Source organism: Peromyscus leucopus, chromosome 16_21 (assembly GCF_004664715.2).
Source record: "Peromyscus leucopus breed LL Stock chromosome 16_21, UCI_PerLeu_2.1, whole genome shotgun sequence".
NCBI classification, from domain to species: Eukaryota; Metazoa; Chordata; class Mammalia; order Rodentia; family Cricetidae; genus Peromyscus; species Peromyscus leucopus.
Window position 1 is genome coordinate 46845657 of NC_051084.1, and position 24955 is coordinate 46870611.

The 24955-nt window shown below is 40.4% G+C and overlaps 1 protein-coding gene across 1 annotated transcript; it reads left to right on the forward strand.

The window, feature by feature from the left end:
- The first annotated feature begins 391 nt into the window (after positions 1-391).
- Positions 392-24598, forward strand: Slc5a7 (solute carrier family 5 member 7). Its single transcript, XM_028865825.2, has 9 exons — positions 392-573; positions 1808-2040; positions 5658-5771; positions 6464-6619; positions 11973-12121; positions 15414-15557; positions 19024-19177; positions 21566-21783; positions 23396-24598. The coding sequence occupies exons 2-9, from the start codon at positions 1863-1865 to the stop codon at positions 24023-24025; spliced, it is 1743 nt and encodes a 580-aa protein (XP_028721658.1). The 5' UTR covers positions 392-573; positions 1808-1862; the 3' UTR covers positions 24026-24598.
- The last annotated feature ends 357 nt before the right edge of the window (positions 24599-24955 follow it).

Sequence of the window (24955 nt, forward strand, 5' to 3'; positions counted from 1 at the left end):
AATCACCCCCACTGAGGCCCACAAAAAACAGTGGGGGGTCAACTACCCAGACAGAGCTTTCATGGAGACACCTAAAGGCAGGTCTGCGAAACCTCCACTCTATCTCCAGGTGAAATCCTCTGAGTCCATCGCTGTCTTTTGCACCCCAGGGGGATAGAAAAAGTGGGCAATTAGGCTTGGGAATGACCTTAGGGTCTGGAGCCCTCCATTCTAGAGGAGCAGGTGACTTGACTTGGGATGGGAACAAGGACTTGGGCAAGTGCTGGCTCTGAGCCAGGCTTCTTCTCTCCTGCACCCGGCGCCACGCTAGGGCACAGTCCGCAGCTCCCGCCCAGCACCACTTTGCTCTGACGTCCGTCTCCAGAGCTCTGACGATCGCCCCCGCCCGCCACGCTTATATAGAGACTTTTCCCAATACTCCGATCGATCGCCTTGCCCCTCGCAGCCCTCGCCGGGCTTCCCATCGACCCCCTCCACTCACTCTGAGCCTCCCTCCCTCGCTGTCCCGCACAGCCGCACAGCGCGGGATCAGGGGGCGCCCGGACCCCCAGAGCAGCTCCGGGTGACGCCCAGGTAAGAGCCCAGAACAAGAGCTGTGGCCGCGCCCTCGGGGCCTGAGAGGAGGGACGGACTCTGCCTGGTGGGGATGCACCCCTCTGCTCAGCTGAAAGGCACTTGTGGCTCTCGGGCTGCCAGCGGCTGCAGACTCTCCGGGTTCGGGAGACCCGGGGGGCGGGGGGCCAGGGCAGCTGAGCGCCAGGGAGTTTGAGTGGAGGGGGAATTAGGTGGCTCTGCGCTCACAAAGGCGGAGCCCTCGGGTCCCAGCTCCCTTGTATCCGGGAGGTGAGGGCTTGCATCCAGTGCCTCACCACCCACTTGCAAAGCGCAGACTCCCACAGAAACTTGAGCGTGTGAACTGGGTGCAGGAAATAGCCCAGGTAGTGCGCGGAATGAAAGAACAAGAATTCCATAAGATGAATCTTTAATTTAGAACTTGACACCAGTCCCTCTTCGTTTCGCTCTTTGCTCTTCGTATCCGTGACTGTGGTTTAGACATTACCTTGTTTTAAATCCTTTTCTCATAGAGACCAGGAAGGGGTGGCCGGGGTAGGGGTTTGGGGTGGGGCATGATATGAACTAAGGACAAAGGAAGATTGACAGGGCCGAGGGTCATTCATTTAAACAACGAACACATACGTAGTAAATTAAACCACAGCTGATGCATTTTAAATAAATTTTCCTAGTACCACCCTGCCCCACTCCCAGCATATTGGGTTACTTTTGGACCTGTTTCCTGAAGTCGCCTGAAAGGATAAGTAGCGGATGAATAATGAACACACACACACACACACACACACACACACACACACACACACACACACGCATGTTTTTAGAGTATTCCTTTAGGATACATTTAAATTAATAAACACTTATGAAATATCGACTTAGTTTCAAAAGGCAAATAATCATCGCAAATGATCTCTTGACAAAAGGAGTTATAATACAAATCAGACTTAATTTTAACTTGAAAGAACTTATAAAATACAAAAATTATTATAATTGTATTTATGGTCATTCCTTTTTTTCCCCACCTGTTTCTTCAAAATTCAAAGCATTAACTTATTCAGTAGAAGCAGATCAGTGTAGTGGACACTTGTTGGCCATGACTATGACTAGTTTCACGGGAATTTCAATGCAGGCATTTTTTTTTTTTTTAAGGGATGTCTGGAGCCAGCTGCTTATTCTTGGCAGCCTGTGCAGGCATAGTGCTTGGCTGCTTAATAATGCATTGCTGTATTTTCTACAGAAGGCTTGATGAAGTAACCCACTGTGGAAGGACCTGCACATTACCTTAAATAAAAATGGCTTTCCATGTAGAAGGACTGGTGGCCATCATCCTGTTCTACCTCCTTATATTTCTGGTTGGAATATGGGCTGCCTGGAAAACCAAAAACAGCGGCAATGCAGAAGAACGCAGCGAAGCCATCATCGTCGGGGGTCGAGACATTGGTTTGCTGGTTGGTGGCTTTACCATGACAGGTAGGTGATCCCATGCTTGCTTCTCCTGCTGGCTTGTGCTCTGAGTGAGAAAGCAAACATTGCTCTTTGTCCTTTGGAGTTCTTTCAGTCCACGATGACTATAGTTTAAAGTAATTTTGTATTTAATTTCAAAGAAAAAAGTTTTAATCTCAATAGTACTTGGCGAGAAATGAATTTGACAATAAATCACTGGACTAAATACTAGTGAAACAAACAGTCTCTTAACTGGTCAGTGGGTGGGAACTGTGAAAACAAAGGGGTGCAGGAATGCAGAGTCATAGTCTTTCAAGTTGTGAATCTGTGGTTTAACGCCATGGTGTCTCAATGCATCCATTAATACGAGCATGGGGTTGTGACTGAGTTCTCTTAAACGATAAATGAATACTAACTAGTTAAACTTTTTAGCCTGGGTAAATTATTTTAGAGGTACTACAATTCCAATCTAGTTAATGCCTGTCAGATGCCTACCTTCTCACTTAATAACCCTTTTCCTTAAAGGAAGCAGCCTACAACACTAAAAGGAAGATTTCCTGGATCCTTGGTATAGAAAGGGAAAAGTCAGGGTGTGTCCCCAAAGAAATCCACAGGCCAGCATCTGCATTTCTCTTCCTTTATAATTTTCTTTGTGCTACGAGGGGCTTCCTTTGAACTCAGAGCGATTTCTTTGGTTTTTCATATTTGTCTTGGTCACTGAAAATAATTCAGAAAACAATATAAACTTATGTCTTGTAGATGATTGGTAACCCTTAGGTCTGAGCCTTGCTTAGTGAATATTTAACACCTGTGACATAATCTACTCTAGCTGGAACTCTTGACATCTCATTAGAAAAATATCTTACTAGAAATCATAACCAAATAGAATATCCATTTCTGTGCAGACGACTATTTAAAGACAGTTTACACTGTGTGTCATCTAGGGATATAACTATCCCATAAGGTGGTCTCCATGTTCTGAACGCTTTCATTTTGGATATGAAATCTACAGTATCCTACATGGATTGTAGATTTTTATCTGTCAAGTATTCCCTTTGTGAATTCAGGCATTCACTCAACAACTATAGACGATTCATGTGCTCTGTACAGCAGACCCTGTGAAAGGGTTTCAGAGTTAAGGGAATCTCCGGAGTTGATTAGTTAGCAAAGATCAGGGCCAAGCTGACTACATTCAAGATCTCTCCATGCTGTGCTGTGTGCAGCTCTCTCACTGGTGTACTATGTCTACTTAGAAAAGCACTTTGTTTCTAAAACATCATAAGAATAAATGAGCTGTTGAATGTCTAAGCATTTTATTCACTGCTGATTATTATACCATTCTACTATTCTGTAATAATCTATTTCATATAGTTACACAATGTTGCAGAATTTGTTCTTTCATCATATGCAATTTTTAAAAAATATGGCACACCATTAAAGTATGTGAAAATAGTCAAATGAGGCTGTTTCTTATAAAGTGTTATCATAGTCTAGCTAACATGTTAACAGTTCTTTCTCCAAGCTCAGAAGACTATTGATCAATATGACCACTCATTTAAAATTTGAACCATATTATTTAAGCCTCACCAGATTTCAGGCTGCTTGCATGCATTTCATAAGAAATAGAGAGTGAATAGGTAGATTCTTAAAAAATATATAGTTTAAAAGAATTCGTGTTCTTGCTCTCTATTTGACATAAATATATGCAAATGTGGGGAACAAATTATGGCTGAGAAATGACTAAACCAATAAAAAATGGCAAGACTTTAATTATGGTAAGTGACCAAGTTTCCAGTTCTATAGCACAATAAATGAAATCACTCAGGCACAGATTTGATTGTAGGAGAGGGACTGAGATGCCACACAGTGAAAAGCAATTGCTAACAAGCTTTGTGCTCCTAAGATCTTGGAGCCATCTTCATTCTGTGCCAAGGTATTGCTTTCAGCCATCTTAGCTTGAGGATGAAGTCTCACCTTGTAAACATAGATTTCTTCTGGTCCTTGTTGCATACTCCGTGTGCTGGACAGAGAAGAAAAAATTTAAAATGTCAGCAGGGTTTAGAATGAGAAGGTCAATGAATGGCAGCGCGTAGTTGTCTGCACACCAGGTGTGAAAGCTTGTGTGAAGATGGGAGAGGCGGCTATACATTCCCTGCTCCCTTCAGGATTTAGTACCTACATTTCACCTTACATGTGCTAAAATTTCTAATCAGGAAAGTCTTCTAAGTTAATGTTTTTTCTTTTATTTTTCAGATTTTAATACAATTATCCAATTATATCATTTCTCCTTTCCACTTTCCTCACTCCAAACAGTCCCGTGCCCCCTTCCTTGGTCTCTTTCAAATGCATGGCCTCTTTTTTGCTTTTTTCTTTAATTGTTGTTATACACACACACACACACACACACACTTAAGTAATGTTGATCCCAGCACATTCTTCTTTGCCTGTTGAATTAAAAGAGGAACAAATTCCGTCATGAAAACTGCCAATCACATCCTAGTGGTATAGACAAGCTTTCTATACATAGAGATGTATTCTTTTATGTTGCATTCTTAATGGGATGATTCAGTATCCTGTCTGATAAGAGTATTAAGAGCCTGGGACCTTCATCACCCCACATACATTGTGCAGATGGATCACTGTGAATCTTTCTGTTATACTCTTAGAAGTGCATAAACTACAAAACCTTAGAGGTCTGTTAACTTTGTTCTTTCCAGTAGGAGCAAAGTATTATGGGTCTGAGAAGCATTAGGGGAGGGTATTGGGGCTGAATATGATAAAAATTCATTATATGTAATTCTCAAAGAATTAATAAAATATTATAATAAAAAATGAATCAGATTTGTTATCATGGGGAAAAGTACTAGCTTGTCAGTCAGTTTTGGCTTGAGTTAGCTTAGGCAAAGTCATTTACAAAGGTGAGGCAAGGCCCAAAAGAGTCTTTTACAGATTTTTTACAAAGACTGGCTTCAGCAGTAAAGAGAATGGTCTCGGATTCAGAAGCTGGTAAGGCAATAATTGAATCTTTGGCCTTTGAGAATGCGAATGCAGCATGCAAAAGAATAATCAGGCCACATTGGAAATAACCAAGCATGGTGACACACCTTTAATCCCAGAAAGCCAGCCTTTAATCCCAGGGAGTGGTGGTAGAAAGCAAAAAGATATATAAGGCGTGAGGACGAGAAACTAGAAGATTTTGGCCTGGTTAAGCATTTGGCTAATTAAACATGTGGCTGGTTAAGCATTCAGGCTTTTGAGCAGTAATTCAGCTGAGACCCATTCCGGATGAGGACTCAGAGTCCTCCAGTCTGAGGAGACAAGACCAGCTGAGGATCCGGCGAGGTGAGATAGCTGTGGTTTGTTCTGTCTCTCTGATCTACCAGCATGGACCCCAATAACTCACCTCAGGTTTGATTTTATTAATAAGAACTTTGAAGATTCCTGCTACACTGTTTTCTTTGGGTCTTTAACTGCTTTCATTCAGTAATTGTGCTACAGAAGTTTTATATATCTGAAAAAAAAAACCCACATCTAACGGAATAGTTTATGGACACATGAAGCCAGTTGCCGCTGTGTTGGACAGTTAGGCTCGGGGCACAGCAGGTGAAGAGAGTGTTATGACCCCGCTGTTTGTTCCATTTCAGCCACCTGGGTTGGAGGAGGTTATATCAATGGGACAGCTGAAGCAGTTTATGGACCAGGCTGTGGTCTAGCATGGGCTCAGGCACCCATTGGCTATTCTCTGAGTCTGATTTTAGGTAAGTGGGTGTTGAGATCCCAGTGACTCATTCAGTACTCAGCATAAAGTACAAATAATAAGTCAAATGACGTGAACAACTATTGTAGAGAAAATTTCTAAGTAGCAATTACCAGAAATTGTTATGTAGCAACACTGATGCTTAGTCTCCTGATGGTGTGAAAACTTCTTTGATCTTGTGGCCACTAGAACAGTGAATTTCTTAAACAACTGCGATTTATTTTTTTCAAAAGAGAGTATGGATAGATCATTAAAACCTAATCAACCCCATTGCCCCTTTGTTCCTTTTGGTAAGTGAAACTATTTACAAGTTTGAATATTATATAAGAGAGTGCCTTATTTTGCTATACAAAAATGCTTTTATTGGATTTTGTCCTCATTCAAAGTATCTAAATGTTGGATTGCGTGACACAAATGCCTCAAAGTATTTTAATGCACACTGACCTGGTCCATGTCTTTCAATTCACATGCTTCATTCATGTTATCCAGTTGCCCATTGGACACAGCAGTGTTGGACGTACTGAGGAATTTACATTAGGTTGCTAAATATGTCTTGGTAGGACATGTAAAACAGGTTTCTTAGTGCATATGGATATCTTAAAGATTCACTTTCCTAGCGCGGGGGAACGAGGGAGATACATAGTAAAAAGGTATCTATTGCGACTTGTTTTCACAAGAGCTTGTTGGTTTCAGGCGGTCTGTTCTTCGCAAAACCTATGCGTTCCAAGGGATATGTGACCATGCTAGACCCATTTCAGCAGATCTACGGAAAGCGCATGGGCGGGCTGCTCTTCATCCCTGCACTGATGGGAGAGATGTTCTGGGCGGCAGCAATTTTCTCTGCGTTAGGTAAGGATTGAAGAAGATGGTCCTACTGGGGCTCCAATTCCTGAATGTAGAGTTTGCCTCTTAAAACAATCTTTAAAGTCCTGTCCAGATCCACATTTATTCTCATAAACTCTGAATAGAAATTCTATACTTAGGAAAACACGACTGTAGAGGTGAAACTAATCTCAGCTTCATTTGTCTTGAACATGATTCCCATCATTACAGTGTGGCAATGAGTTATAAAGGTGTCAGGAGTTGCTTTTGTATGACACTTAGATTTAGAACACAATTAAGCACAACTTAATTAAGTTAATTAAGCACAATTAAAAGGTACAGTTTGAACCAGAACTTTAAAAAAGAGAAATGTTCATGAGCCAAAAATTAAGAGGAATCCTTGGCCTTAAATAAATTTAATAAATTTGTTTACCTTTATTCCCCCCAGTAACTATTTTCACTTCTGTGAGCACACTTTATCTCTTCCTGTTTTCCCTTCTAATGACTGTCATGCTAAAACTGATAAAGGTAGGCAAAACTAAGTCCATTAAAGATTTTTAAAAGTAGTAATACTGTTCCATAAGATATTAAAAGCAGATACAAAACAATGTTAGAATCCCAACAGTAAATAACATTTGCAGAGAAATGGAACCTCATGGCCTGTGGACAGAACTGACAGGCATTCAAGCAGAGCCATCTAACTTGACATGTCAACAGAAATTTTTGTGGAAGTATAGTACTATGGTCAATTAATGGTAAAACTGAGGATGATAGAATACAGCAAGGATTCTCTCACAAGTTTAAGAGCTTTTTGTTTCACTTATGAAGTTTTCAGTCCCCCGCTTCTCTTCCCCGCTGTCTACTCTTAGAGATGCAGAGTTAGAGGTGAAAACAACCATGGCTGGTTGCTAAAATGTGAACAGCCTAAGGCTGTTGAGGCAACTGGAGATGCAAATGCGCTCGCTGGAGAAGCTGTGTGCTGCATTACTTGCATTCTGACAGTCTCACCTCAGCTCTCGGACCATTCTTAACTGCTCAGTCCCTCTCCTGGTTGTCAATCACCTTCCTCATCTCTGTCCACCTGTCCCTCTTCCCTGCCTCAGCCAGACCTCCTGACTGGAGTCAGTGCAGAGATCTCCCTCCTTGCAGTTCTGCTCTTCTCTGGTAGCCAGCTCTTTTGAAATTCAGGCTTCATCACCCTCTTTTCTTTTAAAAACAAAATTTTCAACAGAATCTATAGACATGACAGAGCCTTTGCTTCTTCCTCATAATGCCCCTCTACAATTTCTCCTCCACAATGGTGACCCTTCCATCTTGCCTCTGACAATTTACAAATCCAGTTGCCAGGGCTTTGGACTCTCTCCTGTGTTTTCAGTGGGACTATGGAAGATCTTCAGTCTCAATCCACTGCCTTTAGATCAAAGACAGGCCTATCCCAACCCACTGAGTGTGGAGCTAGTGAGCAGCTGCAGAGTTGAACCCCCACAGTCCTCTTCAATGGGCCAGGTGGCCACACCCAGGCACTCTCCTACACAGGATTACCATCTCTTCTCCAAATGAAAGGGAAAGGCTTAAGTCTACAGCCAGGTGCTAGGTGGTTAGAGCAAAAGGAAATTCCTTCTGTGTTACATATGCCAGACCGCAAATTTGTCTCCTGGTTCCAGTATTATCTTATGTAGCCTCTGTACTATCTGAGATTAGTTCACACCTACTTTGTCCTACAAAATAGTAATAGTGAGAAAAGGAAGACAGTTTGCTAGTTCATAAAATATACCAATAACTTGGTGAAAAATGTCACTCCTCTGTGCTGGACAACTTAAAGTCTAATGACATAATGTATAAAAAGAACAGTCCCCACAACCTCACTCTCATTAGCTGAGAAACAAGGGGCTTTTGTTTGCCACAGGTTTTGGCATTAGACATTTCAGGTTTAAGAACAGCCTACCTGCTGAGCTATGACAGGAAGGAGTGGGCTAAATAACAGAACACAAAATGCTCAGGCTGGCTGAATAGAGGTCCTGAACAACAGTCCTGAAAGGTGAATAGAAGTAATGAGCTGGAGTTTCTATAGCATTTTACAAATACAAAGCAACAGCAAATAAACTCTGTACTTAGATATAATTAGATAGATGTTTGTCTATGTCTGTATATATATGTATACACACACACACACACACACACACACACACACACACATATATATATATTTCAGGATGTATGAAAACATATAAACAGTCTCTCTGTATAGACACACATATGAAGTAACAAATACACACAGACATACACACACACACAAACACACACACACACACACACACACACACACACACACACACACACACATGCGCTATAAGCAACAAATATACATATGGTACTGCCCCAGGTAGAAATCTACATTCTAGCAGTGTATGTGCATTATAAAGTTATTGCCTCTGTTCTTTAGGTGTAATTGCTGGCTATATTTCAAAAGTAGTGTTTGTAAGACAATCTTGGGACACTAAGAACAAGTATAAATTCTATCTGTATTCATTTCCACCTCACTATGAATGGGCATGGGGAATGAAAACATAGGAGAATCTTTTCTCTATAATTACAATAAACATTTATTTAAGGTAATACAACTATCAAAGAGATCATTCTCACTGTATATACCAGGTGTAAGTAGCTCCACAGAACCCCTTGAGGAAGGTTGCATTCACGGGTTTCACCTACATCATCCCTTCTTTGTCTGGTCTTCTCTCACTTTTCTTTCCTAAATAACCTCTTCCAGACATGACCCAAGCTGTTAGTTTTCTGGCTGCGTTGTGTTCTTACCCTGCAAGGAATGTCACGAAACACGACAGAATCCGCTTATAGAGTTTATTAGAAACGAAGGATAGAAAGTGTGCAGGCCTTTGGGAGAGACACGTGCGTGGAGAAGGGGAGTGGGGAATATGGCGCCGGACTTTTAAAACCGGCTGGGGGCATGGCCAGGTCACGTCACTACTCTACGTGTGTACGTAGGGCACATGGTGGTACTGCGCACTTGCATCACCATGCAACGTCACAGGACTCTGATCACGCGAGACCCCTTGGCCCGGAACTTGATGGGTGGAGACTTCCGGGCCCACCGGTATCCTAGCTACGGGACGCTCTTGATGCGGAAGTGGCTGGACGGAAGTGTCCGCCCCGTAAATGGAACCGTGTTGTGGTATTCTAGCTACCGGACGCTCTTGATGCGGACATGGCTAGACGGAAGCGTCCGCCCAGTAAATGGAACCGCGTTGTGAACCCTTCACAAGCATTTATCCTTCTCATGTTTTATTTACTATATTAAGCAAGACTAGTGGCCTCATGGTACATTGCAGCAGTCATTGGATGGGTAACACTACATTGTGAAAGTTCTCTGGATCACGTGTCTTCTGCTACATCTTCTTCCTTTCTTATTGTGTCCTCTCATTTGACGTTAAATTGTTGAATCATACTCCACTGGGATACCAGCCAATACCAGTTAATACCAGTTAATATGAGCCTAGTGCTGCCAGGCTATGTCTGATTATATTTTGTTTGTTTGTTTGTTTGTTTTTTGAGACAGAGTTTCTCTGTGTAGTTTTGGTGCCTGTCCTGGATCTCACTCTGTAGACTAGGCTGGCCTCGAACTCACAGAGATTCGCCTGCCTCTGCCTCCTGAGTGCTGGGATTAAAGGGGTGCGCCACCACCTCCTCATCATAATTTTGAGTCAGGAATAAATTAAAACTGTCGATAACACCTTTGGATGCTTGAATAAAATGTGTGCTTATATTTCTAGTAGCTAAATCAATGATTTGTTTCATAACTTTACACCAACAGGTTGGTAGATGCAGTTTTTCTCACTACAATTAATGTAATCATATAGAAAATACTTTCAGGGAAAAAAAAATCAACCCAAATATAGTTGTAATAGAAAGTCAGATGACTGCTCTAAAGTCAATGAGTTGCAACAAAAGTAGCATCTCCAAAGACTAGTGCTGTGAACTTTGCCTGTGATTAAATTGCTTATAATTATGGCATTATAACTTGGAAATATTATGAAAGCATAAAACTTTACCAAAAGAATGACAGAGATTTGCAAAAAAAATTCCAACATGGAAAACGAACTTCAGAAAAAGAAAAAAACACCCTATTAAATGTCCATACAATATTTCCACCATTTGTTAAAAGCACTAATAAATAATTGACCTCTTTTGTACTTGAGTAATAGGTCTTTATTATATTGCTCGTTTTACTCAAGGAAATTGTTCTATTAACATAGTCAATTCTAAAAGTATTTTGTATTGCTGTTTTAGAACAGCCTGAGTTGCTCTTTAAATAATGCATGTTTCTCCCTGCTGGTTGGTATACACTATGAGCTTTCCTGTTAAGGAGTAGGAAGAGACAACAGTGTTCCAAACTGCCTATTCATAAAATTCTCAGTGGAAAGACAGGTACCAACAAACAATGCCATAAGGCAAGAAAACAAAAATATTGAAGATGAAAGCTGCTTAAACTATGATTTTTCTCTTTTTTATTTTAGATTTATTTATTTTGTATGTTTGAATATTTTGCCTGAATGTATATATGTGTACTGTGTGCCGATGAAGGTCAGAAGGTAAGGGTGTCAGATCTCCTGGACCTTTAATTATGGGTGGTTGCCAGCCACCATTTGGTTGCTGGGAACTGAGCCAGGGTCCTCTCAAGAGTCATGTGTGCTCTTAACCACTGATCCATCTCTCCAGTCCCTAAACTATGATTTTTCAAAGCCAAGACTCTCAGTATGTTCTAGGTAGAGTCCACACATTTACCAACTAAACAATTTAAAGAGATCTCTGAAGACTTTGAGAGAGAAAGAAATTGATAACTCCATTTACCCATTTTATTATTTTCCCCTATAAATTTGACTGAGTTCTTTGGTACCTTGTAGGGTTTGCCTGTTATTGTGGGCTAGCAGAAGGCAAAGTAGAAATAAGAATTGATTGTAAATTAGAGAAAGGGGTAGTCATGCCTCTCAGAAAGACTTTTTATGGATGTAAGGAAGTCTGCCGTACAGGTTTAATTAAGTCAGAATTTCATACAGTCAAAGCATTACAAGTTCTGAGAATGGAGTTGTATTTATCCATATTTCAAATTGTTCTATTGTCATGTGCTTTAGATATGTCTTACATAGATTATATAGCAAAACACCAACTTTAAGTGTATCCTGCTGTGTGTAGAGAGATACACTTAATTGACTAAGGCATACACATTTTAATACAGCAGTTCTTTTCCACTGATGTCATCCTGTACACCTTACAAGCCCCAGGGACATATCTGCTGTGACTTCACTTTGGAGGCAGAATCACATGTGTTCCTTGACCACTGAGATGCCTGGTCATTTTCTTCTAGGAGCCACCATCAGTGTGATCATTGATGTGGATGTGAATGCATCGGTCATAGTCTCTGCACTCATTGCCATTCTTTACACCCTAGTGGGTGGGCTCTACTCTGTGGCGTATACTGATGTTGTACAACTCTTCTGCATTTTTATAGGACTGGTAAGTGACATCACCCTCATATTTTATCTCCTTCCTCCCTCCCTCCCTCCTTCCTCTCTCTCTCTCTCTCTCTCTCTCTCTCTCTCTCTCTCTCTCTCTCCCTCCCTCCCTCCCTTCCTTCTCTCCTCCCTTTCTTCCTCCCTTCCTCCTTTCCTCCCTCCCTTCCTCCTTCTCTCCCTCCCTGTGTGCCTTATTTTCTGCTAAAAAATAATATTTATTATAACTCAGAAAAAAATCAGTGGATATATGATTTTCCATCATGAAAAATACACAGTAGATTTAATACTATTTGAAATACTAATTTTTTCTCTATGAGCTGGCTAAATCAAAAGCCCTGGTTATTTTTGTTAGTGTTTGACAGAAAGGTATGTAACTCTAACTGCTACAAATATCTGCGTCCTGCTTTCCACCCCTATTAGTTTGGATCAAATTTGCTAGTGACCCTCTTTGGTATTCAATGGCACCACTTTCTTTTCATGAACAAAATTAATCCAGTGGTAATGTGGACAAAATACTTCACCCCATCTTCTGTTAGTTACTACAGGGTGACTAGCAGGACATGGAAGCTATGGCAGGGATCTAAAAATGAGGGGCTTACTTACATAAGGGATTAGCAAGATTTACTCTTTCTGTTATTCCTAGATAAATCAGATCACACTCCTCTTATTAAGTAAAGAATACAATCACCATGAAGCATGAGTAATATCAGGACGACAGTGAAAGCACTCTGGGCATGTTAAATACATTCTAGTCTACTTTTGACACTTTGCATCCTCAAACCTTAAAATGCAAAATAACAGTTACATTTATGATAGTATACAAAACCTAATTCATATAGAAGAAGAATAAAAACAAATGTGTGTTCTTTCTATGGCATGGGCTGATATGGGTCCATGTGCACAGTCTCATTAAATACAAGTATCATGTCAAGCTGTCCTTATGCAGAGCCACAGAGAAAGCATGTGTACTCACTTTCCCAATCAGGATCAAAATATTCCGATTTTCTTCTCTGTTATTTATTTTTCTTACAGTAAAAATCTCTACTATTTTAGTTTTTACCCTCCATGTTTGGAGATGAAAAGAATGACTCTCATAACTTCTTATTGCAACTTTGTATCATCAAAAACAATGTCCCAGAGGAATCCATTGACTACAATCTGACTTACACAGTAAATATTAATTCCCATCTAGTCACAAAACCTGCATTTCTCATTCATCTCCTAGACACTGTTTGTGTTTGTGAAAGTGCCATTCACACATTGTAAAATTAAATTTGAGAAAATTTAATTTGCTCAGGAATTCCCACTCCTTATTTTTAAATTGCCCAAATTAAGTGGATGTGCAGAATTCCGGTTTTTACTCAGCATCATTATAAATATCCATAAACAAAGCAGAGAACACAAAACCGGTTCTCCGGGAGTGTCAGAGGCGAGGTCAGTGCGGTGATGGCAGCTCTCATAATTGATGCACTTGTTATCTCAAGAAGCCCAACCCCAGGGGATGAATCTATCTACCAATGATATATATCCTGCCTCATTGCTTTGCATGAGACCAGAACGAAAGCCATACAGACTCATGAGTCAAGTGTGTTGGTGTAGGTGTGGAAGGGCAAACCTATGTAGGGATATATGGTTGGATTTTTTTGGGCCATAAGGCATAACTAAGGGGATAAGTTATGGGGGTTAACTATTTTTATTTCTTGGTTAAATAAGATCATGTCTTTTTATTTCTTGGTTAAATAAGATCGTGTGTGTGTGTGTGTGTGTGTGTGTGTGTGTGTGTGTGTGTGTGTGTTATTTAGTAAAGAATACTACATACTTATGGGTTTCTTAATTAAAGCACTATAGAATTATCTGCCTAAATAGTTTATTTTTCCAGCTTTAATTCCTATACAAGCCAGGCGGTGGTGGCGCACGCCTTTAATCCCAGCACTCGGGAGGCAGAGCCAGGCGGATCTCTGTGAGTTCGAGGCCAGCCTGGGCTACCAAGTGAGCTCCAGGAAAGGCGCAAAGCTACACAGAGAAACCCTGTCTCGAAAAACCAAAAAAAAAAAAAATTCCTATACAAGCATATATAATCAGTCTATACTTTAATCATACCTTCTCATACTGCATTATTCTGTGGGTTTTGTAATCATCCTTGGAGATCTGAAACCGAACACTTGGTTTGCTTAGTTTTCCCTTTCTAGCTTCTGTTCCCTGTTCTAACTCAGAGGCTGTTGACTCTACCTCCCTGTTCTTACTAACATCTTTCAGTTGCCAATGTCTCTGCTGGCCTTCAGACCTTTGTCAGGAGGTAGAAGAGACCACTTGTGGCACTCCTATTTGTTTATGTATTGAAACGCATTGTTAATATCTGTGACATTAGATCTAAATATTTGTCAAGCTTTAGAGAATGTCCTCGAGCTTCCAGTTACCTTGAGTCTATCTTTGTCTCTAATTTCCAGAAGTCACCCCTCTGCAAGCAAACCTTGTTGCCCAACAAATCTGAACACAAACACACACACACACACACTTACACACACCATATGTAAATGAGACTTTAATTGAGATATTTCCATTTAGGATATTTGACTTTACAATGGTCCAAAAGCCAAGCACAATTAAAAAAAAATCTATTTGAAGTTTGAAATTACATCTTTTCCTGCACTTGAAAAACTCAGCTCAACCCTCTCTGATTCTCAGCAGTGAGAGACAACTGTTGTTCCAAGTCCACCACACAATCACACAGGGAAACAACCAACATATTTCAGTGTTCTTTGTTGCTGAGCAGTAGTGTTCGGTAGGTCCTGTGGGTTAAAAGCATTTTTGGCTTACAGTGCTTTCATCCACATAGCCTGTTGTAAGTTGAATAGTGTCTGGCTGCTTCTTTTTGTCTCATTTCCCCCAATTCCTTCAGCTCTGTCCCTCTCTACCAATGTGTGGCACATCTTTCCATCACCTCTTTCCGTATCATATTAATGGATGTATATCCTTGACCAACTCACAGAAAACTAAAGTGTGTGTGTGTGTGTGTGTGTGTGTGTGATGAAATGCTTTTTTCCTTAAAGATTTAGCTGACTGCTTCTATGATTTATATGATCCAATATCATCAAACACATGAGTAGTTAATTTTTTTATCTAAACCCCCATTTCATAGCATTTTTTAGAGAACATAATTTTAGGTCCTTCTCTAAGAAAGAGAAACTATCAAACTGCACAAGCTCTGAGAAAGATGAACTAGAAACATGACTCATGCATATCCAGAACAGTTAAGCTCATAGCCAATGCTCCAATGTCACTCTTTGTTCTAGTGGATCAGTGTGCCCTTTGCCCTGTCACATCCTGCAGTCACCGACATTGGATTCACTGCTGTGCACACCAAATACCAGAGTCCCTGGCTGGGAACCATTGAACCAATTGAAGTCTACACCTGGCTTGATAATTTTCTGTTGTTGGTAAGTGACACTGTGATCTGAAAAAAATGTGGTCTAATTGTTCATAAAATCAAAGGCATGTTCAGGATTTTTCACATGTATACTTAAAGCTTCACCTGCTGATTCATGGCCGTATCTGAATTGACTTCTGTCTCACAAGGCTGGAACCTCATGTCTAGGCACTCAGTGCATGAGGTAAGTTTGGAACAACTAGGGAGTTGTTCCAAAAGAGGAGTCCTCAAGAGGTAGAGGTGGCTTAAAACACATAGAACCGTGGTGACAGCCCTATCAGAGAAGGGCGTAGAGGAAATCATGGCAGAGTGCAGGCTGAGGAAGGGGGAAGAACCATGCAAACTCCACCAGATTTTATGCCTCTGCTAACTAAGGAGACTATATATAAAAATAATACATGGCATCTGATTTTAAGGCAAGAAATTGGTTATTTCTTGTAACACAGTGAAGGAGAAATTGGTTATTTTTGTTTCTTCGTTAGAGAATGGATAATATTTTATGTATGCATTGTGTGACACTTTGCTGAGTATTAGCAGTTCCTCAACCCTCAGAGTGGGTGCATTTTTCCCAGTAAGAATTTCCCAATAAAAGGCAGGAAAACTTGGGGAAAAGTATGTTTCCAATGGTGGCTTCCCTCCTAAAAATTGTGAAGATAACCCCTTGGCTTTCTTTTTCTGGTGTGCTTTATATTTATAAATACAAAGAGTGAGATGTAAAGTGACACTGCCCACCAGTGTGTTTATAGTTACATGGAGATGATGAAAGGCAGAAGCTGGCATCTTGTTGACTATCAACCTTGTGCTGAGCTGGGAATTAAAGCAGAGCAATAGAATCTCCTGGTCCTTTCTCCCGTAACACATTGAAATTCTCATAAGACTCATCCATAAAACAAAACATTATATCCAGTTCTTAGACTCATGATCCCAATTATTTGACAAGTAGAAATTAAATAGCATACATTGAGTGGAAGGAGAAAGTATAGAAATAAGCTTTGCGTTGTCATCCTGATGATCTTCGATCTGCTTATTTTTCCACACATCTCTATTTTAACATGCTTCCTAAGTCCTGCCAATGGCATTGGAGGCCTTTCTCAGCCCCAGCATCCCTAATTGGCTCTACATTGCACCTAAAGCCTCACTACCTTGGTTTTTCATTGTCATTCTTCTACACACATTCTCCAAATTACCCCCTGTCTCCATCAATAGGGCTACCACAACCAAGTACCACTTACAGAAATCTATTTTTCCACACACTAGCAGTAGAGTCTGAGGTCAGGGAGCCAACATAGGTGGGTTCTGCCAAGGGTTCGCCTCAGGTTCTAGGATGCTAACATCTGACTGTGCCCTCCCATGGTGTAAAAAATAAGTGCATAATTTAAAGGTCACCAATCCCTTTTGGAATAACTCCCCTCTTATCATCTGATTATGTCCCCCAAAGCTCAATTCAGCTCCAAATACCATCAGATTGGGGTCAGGTTCTCAGCATGTAAACCTGTCTCTTTGAAAACATAGCCAGATTTTACTTTACTTAAAAACCAGGAATGTTCAGGATGGTTGTACCTAAAAGTGCATAAATTCATATCATTCATGGGCGTGGGAGATATTAATGACATACCAATGTATGGGTTTAAAGAAAGGAAAATGTTTTTGGAAGATAATATATTTGAGGAATGGAGTTATGGATTTTATAATTTATTTTTAACTATTTGTTTTTACTTTTGAATATGTGTGACCTGTACAGGAAGGGAAAGTACTCTGGATTCAGTATATCAGGAACTGTGCTTGGCAAGATGAAGTAAATATAAATAAGACAGCCACCCCAGAGTTAAATCCCTGAAGGAAAGACACAGGGCGACACAGCAAGCGCCTTCGTCTATTCCCTCATTTGTGTGCTACTTACTGAATACCAGCTTTCCATTCATCTGACGGCAGGAAAAGGATCAGTACTTCAGGGGACAGTCAACAATCTTCCAAGCTTCTCTCTGACCACTACTCATACACTGAACTCTACTAATATCACGTATGCAGTGGTCCCACAGCTGCCGGGGTATCATGATGATGTATGAGTGGTCCCACGGCTGCCTGGGCATTATAGTGATATATGCAGTGGTCCCACAGCTGCCTGGGTATCAGTGATATATGCAGTGATCCCACAGCTGCCTGGGTATCATGATGATGTGTGCATTGGTCTCACAGTACCTGAGTATCATGGTGTTTTTACTTTTTTTCATATTAACATCTCTTCAAGGGACTCTCATCTTCCTAAAGATCCAACTCAGATGTCATTTCTGCAGGCTTTCCTGATCGATATGTAGGCATCCACTTATCTCCTTCTCTCTCAACCCCCAAATAATTGTTTCTCAGTTTTGTTTCCATGCAGATGTCTTGTAGCCAATTATACTGCAGTTCATTGCCACCGATCTTTTTGATTTTGTGTCTTCAGTGAAAATTTCCAGCATACTTCTGGTGTATCTATGAACATTTGCCAATTGTTTACATACTCTGTGCTAACATATATGTCATTTAATTGAAAAACCACATCACAGTAAGATATTCAGTAAAAACGATTATAGACAAAAGTTCTGATACTCCCTTTAATGTGTCATTGAGCTTTGTGCCCACTCAATGTGTGCCACAGTGCATTGAATCTCCCAGAGAAGTGTGAAAACAGTGTCTTTCCATTCCACTCTCATGCCCACAACACGCTTAATGTCTGTAGACATTATTGGGTTACATGATTAGGATTTCATCACAGATCTTCAGAATTTCAATTCATTTAAAAAATTTTTATGATGGTTGAAATTTCCATCGCAGTATAAACTGAAGACTTCTGGGTAATTTTAAGGCACTAAGAGCAGATAAATTAAGGGGAAAAAACACTGTCTAGCATAGTCACAATGGGAAACAATGCAAGGAGTCCAGTGTTTAAAAAAAATTCACCATTGGCACGCCTTGACATTCTCTGGCTGTTTTAACAAGCTACCATTACGTGAATGGCTTAGAACCAACCAAAGTCCAGAATTGAGGCGATGGCAGGCTGTGTTTGGTGTGGGCTGGCCCTTCATAGAGAACACATTTTTGCTGTGTCCTTACATGGTAGAAAAGACAATTAACCTCCCTTCACTTTTTTATTGCTCTTTTGTTTTATTAACAAGGATACTAACTAGATTCATGCTGACTCCATTTTCATGATACAATGGATTCACCCAGAGGCAATAATGACACGGATTCCTTCAACCAGAAGACCAGAATTTAACCTGAGACATGTGGAAGTGGCCAAAACTTCACAACCCAGCAAGCACAGTGGTAGCAGTTGAGATTTGCCATCTGTGGAGTGTGTTCCATACTTCACAACTCTACTAAAACTACTCTAAATGCAGTTGATTGATGCTGTATTACAAAGCTCCTAAAAAAGAACCCTCTCCTTTGCCTCCTCCTTCATTTGACTTACTCTGAATCCCTGGGTTCTCATGCAGATGCTGGGTGGAATCCCTTGGCAAGCCTACTTCCAGAGGGTTCTCTCTTCATCCTCAGCCACCTACGCTCAGGTGCTGTCCTTCCTAGCAGCGTTTGGGTGCCTGGTGATGGCTCTACCTGCCATATGCATAGGAGCCATTGGAGCCTCCACAGGTAAGCCTCCTGCACCTTGTCACATTTTCAAGGTAGTGTCCCAAATCTCGAAAGGCAGTTCTTTCTATCTCACATCCCATTTTCCCCCACACAGTAAATTAATTATTTCTGCATAGCCCTACTATGCCTTTGTTACATCATTTACCAAATGGAATTCTAGTTCCATGATCTCTACTTGGTTTTTGTTGCTCACTCAATGATGAAACATTTGGAAACACTCAACTTTGGTGTATCAGTAACTCCTTTCTGTCAAACCGGAGATCAACTGTGATCCACACAGTATATAACCTGAGGATGGAGAGGGGCTTAAAAATACTACTCCATTTTTGGCTATTGCATGGTGCGTCTAACTACAAATGGTAAAAATGGACACTGAAAACTTTCTACAGACCCCTGGTGAAACAAAGAAAAGCAGAAATTGCAAGCCACTGGCTTAGGAGACAATCCTGATCACATTCGGTCTTCATGGACCATTGTGAACTTGAGATTTTAGCCTTCTATTTTCAATAGTTGGCTCACCAGGAGGAATATTTATTTTCCCTGCAGAAACTAAGCAGTAAATATATTGGTAAAGATAAACTAAATACTAAGACAACAGAAAAAGCAATATAAAATGTTTATTTCCCTGTTGGCTTCTATGAAACATTTATGAAATATTGTCTTTAATTTTCTTGAACTTAATCATTCCTGTCTCTCATGTTTCTCCCATGGTAGAAAAGGGAAGCAAGATTCCCTGTAAAGGCACTGGTCATGGCCAGGAGAGTTCTACCTTTGCATCTTAATCACCTCCCTACCTACTATCAATAACATCACCTTGAGGATTGGGGTTTCAAAGACCCAGGGGAGGGATAAACACAAGATCATAAAAGCATAATGACAGAGACTGAGATGTGTGATCAATAGAGCATTTTATGAACTACAGAACTATGTTACGGCTGTTTTAAGTGTGATTAGGAGGCAGTTTTCAGCATTGGGAATGAAAATATGTAATATTAACCCATATTGAGAAGCATTCTGCAAGTAGAGGTAACTAAAACTGATTTGAAAGAGTTCATCATCCACCCTGTTGTCTCTTATAAAAATAACATTTATTGAATTATTTTGGTTTATTTTGATTTTAATTTTTAAAACGGAAGTCATGATTTGTAGCATAATCTTCCCCCTCCATGTTCATACATGACATAAAACAATAACTAAATGATAAAAACATTGGCAAAGGTCCTCATCAGTGTCTGTTTCTGTAAAAAGAAACTATGGTTTGCTTCTGCCACCCACTCTGTGTGTGCATGCAGGTGTAAGCAGAATAACAAAAGCAGCATACAGCCTACTGTTTTCTTGGATTTGGTGTACATTCTTGGTAATGCTCTTTAATAACTCCCTCAGTTGCAGCATTAGCCCTATTAGAATATGGCCATGGCTTTAATGATGAGTATAATGGGAAGTGGGGGAATGGCAGCATCCAAGGAACCCACTACTGCTTGGTCCTGGCATTACAACATCAAGGAAGATCACCAAGTATCAAAGAAGCTAACTAATGTACATATCCATGTCCCTTGTCTTTGTCAACACAGCCTGCCACCAAACCAGACAACACAGGGACAATGAGATGGCCCAAGGGTAAAGGCACTTGACATTGAACTTGATAAACCAAGTTCCATCCTTAGAACCAATGGTAGAAGGAGCGAACTGACTTCTACAGATTGTCTTTTGACCTCCATACTAGTATGCTATAGCTGACTTGAGTGCTGTACATGCATGGTCACACATGTACACACACACACACACACACACACACACACACACACAAAAAAAAATAACAAAATGGAAGCAGTGTATTCAAATATAAACTGACATTTTTAAGTCATTTATTAGACCAAATTTAAAGACCTCCAAGAAACCTGAGCCTCATGAATGAAAAGAAGCTGCCCCCTTTCTCCTAAAGAAAACCCTCTGTAAGATAGAATTGCTTGGGAGAAAATTAACTCAAAGGCAGCTCCAAGGCTGTTACATTTTCTTCGGAGGCTGTTACAGTATCTTCAGGAAAAGAGTGAGCGGGGTGGGTGGTCTGGTTGGGGGGAATCTGCTGTGATCTCTGTGTGTGCACAGGTCCGTGGGCCTCACAGAATGAACTGTAGGCATTCATTCAGTTCTAAGTGGTCTAAAGGAAATGTTTGGTTTAGGAAAGTTTGTTTTCTATGATTCTAAGTATGTTCCACAGCACACAAAGAATATCTGTGTGCGAGGGCCCAGCAGGTGTGACTAAGCCTGAATGCTATCACACACACAGGAGCCAGGCAGATCAGACTCTTACATGACCAGCATATGGACTTCCCACCTCAGTAGATGACACAGAGACTCTCAGTTGTGATGGTTGTTTCTGCTCCACAGACTGGAACCAGACTGCATATGGGTTTCCAGATCCCAAGACCAAGGAGGAAGGAGACATGATTCTCCCGATTGTGCTGCAGTACCTCTGCCCTGTGTACATTTCCTTCTTTGGGCTGGGAGCTGTTTCTGCTGCTGTGATGTCCTCAGCTGACTCTTCCATCCTGTCTGCGAGCTCCATGTTTGCACGGAATATCTACCAGCTTTCCTTCAGACAAAATGTAAGACCAGCCTTCTAATCTGTCATTATTATTTTTTGTCATTACCACTGCATTTGCTGTTAATATATGTGTAATATATATATAATATAATATATATAAACATATATAATATATATATATATATATATATATATATATAAAACCATTGTAGGTTGAATTTCTATCAGCTGAAATGGCAAATTTGGAAAGTTCCAAAATCCCAAACATTTTGAAAATCAGCTAGATGTCACAAGTGGGAGGTCCCATACTATGAAACCTTGTTTCATTTACAAAATTACTAAACACAGTGTTACAAAATTACCTTCATCCCATACCTACAAGGTATATATGAAATGTAAATTGTTTTCTGTTTTAAACTTGACTTTCCTTCCTAATGCATCTCATTATGAGCATGCAAATATTACAAAATATAAAAATAAACCCCTCTGGATATAAAACACTTATGCTCTCAGGCATTTTGGATAAAGGATACTCAATCTATGTATACACATTGAGTCTATATTGCAATCCAGCCCTTATATTTGATTGAACACACATATTTAAATGTAGTGAATTTATTTATCCTGCAAATGAATCATAGTAATGCATGCTATTTTTTATTTTCACACTAAAGGGAACATATTCGTGTAACTATTTCATAAGAGATTGGCATTTTACCTTATCTTAAACTTCTTGTCTTTCTGGTGAAAGAAAATACAGCTTCAGAAATTTTAGAAAATCATTTAATCTGATTAAATATGCTAGGGTCCTAGAGAGTTCTGATAGCCATAAGTCATGGTGAGCTGCTTCACACTATTTTTGTAACAACTGCTGTGGTCTTTGAATTATGAAGGATACCTCTAACATACAGTAGCCTTTCAATTTGATTTTCTCTATAGAGCCAAATGGTTCTAGTACAGTTTGCTACTGTGGTCCTTAGGGGACAATGAATCCCTCTCATGAGTGTTTCTCTATCATATAAAGCTTGGCCTCTCACCGGGTTTTTTAGGTCATAGTCAGCAAAATAAGTCCACTGAAGCCAATGAGATGGCTCAGTAGGGAAAATATGCTTGCCACCAAGCTTGGTGACCCAAGTTCTATCCCTGGAACCCACATAGTCAGAACTGACTCTTGTAAATTATCTTCTGACCTTCTCACAGGCACCATAGCATGTGCCTTTACACACACGTGTTTACATACAAATGCAATTTAGAAAAAAAATGGCCCATTGATGTTTTACCAAGGGAATTCCCTAGAAATACCTGGTTTAAGGCACCAAAAAAAGTAGTTATCTTTAAAAATGGCAGGACTCCTACAAAAGACAAGCCTTAAAGATGTTCATACTCCCAGTGCCTCATGTGGATAAGTGAGATCTTACTTTGCCATAGTTTATGTGTGACATCTGACCTTAGGTCATCTCAGTTTGTGCCCGTCCATTCAGAGAAAGGCTCCATAGTCTCCCTTCATTCATATGGTACAAGAAGCCCTCATACCCAAGTGTCATAGGTTACACCAGCTTTGAACATGGGGCACTGCATAAGATCAGTTTTTAAAGCGTAGACATTTATCCTGTTCATCACTTAAAGAGCTAGCACATTGTTTGCAAAGCTGACCCTGCACTGATTCCTCACAGGCATCAGACAAAGAAATTGTGTGGGTCATGAGGATCACGGTGTTTGTGTTTGGAGCATCTGCAACAGCCATGGCCTTGCTGACGAAGACGGTGTATGGGCTCTGGTACCTGAGCTCTGACCTTGTCTACATCATCATCTTCCCACAGCTGCTCTGTGTCCTCTTCATCAAAGGAACCAACACTTACGGGGCTGTTGCAGGTTACATTTTTGGACTTTTCCTGAGAATTACTGGAGGAGAGCCATATCTGTACTTGCAGCCCCTAATCTTCTACCCTGGCTATTACTCTGACAAGAATGGTATATACAATCAGAGATTCCCCTTTAAAACTCTCTCCATGGTTACCTCATTCTTGACCAACATTTGCATTTCTTATCTAGCCAAATATCTATTTGAAAGTGGAACCTTGCCTCCGAAACTAGATGTATTCGATGCCGTCGTCTCGAGGCACAGTGAAGAGAACATGGACAAGACTATTCTAGTCAGAAATGAGAACATCAAATTAAATGAACTTGCACCTGTGAAGCCTCGACAGAGCCTAACTCTCAGCTCAACTTTCACCAATAAAGAGGCCCTCCTTGATGTTGATTCTAGTCCAGAGGGATCTGGAACTGAAGATAACTTACAATGACCCCATCTAAATCATACGGAACAGAACGTTGCTGTAGGATAGTCCTGGAAAGAAGGTTTGGAGCATATCTAACACATATTAAAATATAAATCTTTAGAGGGGGAATATTTTCAGGAATAAAGAAGTTATAATGGACGAGTTCAGAAAAAAAATAACAATTGCACAGTGAGAAGGAAGTGTGAAAGTAACAGCTTTGTTTCTCATCACAGCACTTTTAGTTTTAAATAGCTTTGTCAAGCATATAAAAGTGAGTAAAGCCCCAGCCAAAGAAAATGGCCAAATATTACTTATCTTTATTATGGAAAGAGGAAGTATTTATTAATGAGCCCATGGAAAGGAGACTGAATGGTTCTGATCATCTTTGCTGGCTAAGACAGCTCTGGACATCAGTTTAATTGCTACAATGCATAGGCTGCATTGATTTGCAACCACTGCTGTAAACGATGCAGTGAGTTAATCAATTTACTCCTCTCCATGTGTGGATTGGCCTGCTCTTCCATGATTTGAATGTGACTTTTGCTCGATTTTCAGTGTGCACTCTCTTACTTACCCTTTCTTGCTCTTCTGCATGAACACACACACACACACACACACACACACACACACACACACACACTCTCTCTCTCCATCCATCCTTCCATCCAACCATCCCTCCCTCTCTCTGTCCCCTTCTCCATGTTTCTCTCTCCCTCTCTCCCCTCACTCTTCCCAAACTCTCCCTCTCTTTCTCTCTTCTGATTTTATTTTTGTGTGGTGCTGGAGATCTAACACAACAGGACCTTGCACATGCTAGGTAAGGGCTTGCCTACTGAGCTACACACCCAGCTCCACAATTTGTTGTATTTTTTTCCAGTGAGGCCATATATTATTCTAAGCACAAGCAACACAAACATAATTTATTTAATAGAGACATTTTTATGTATAAATGAT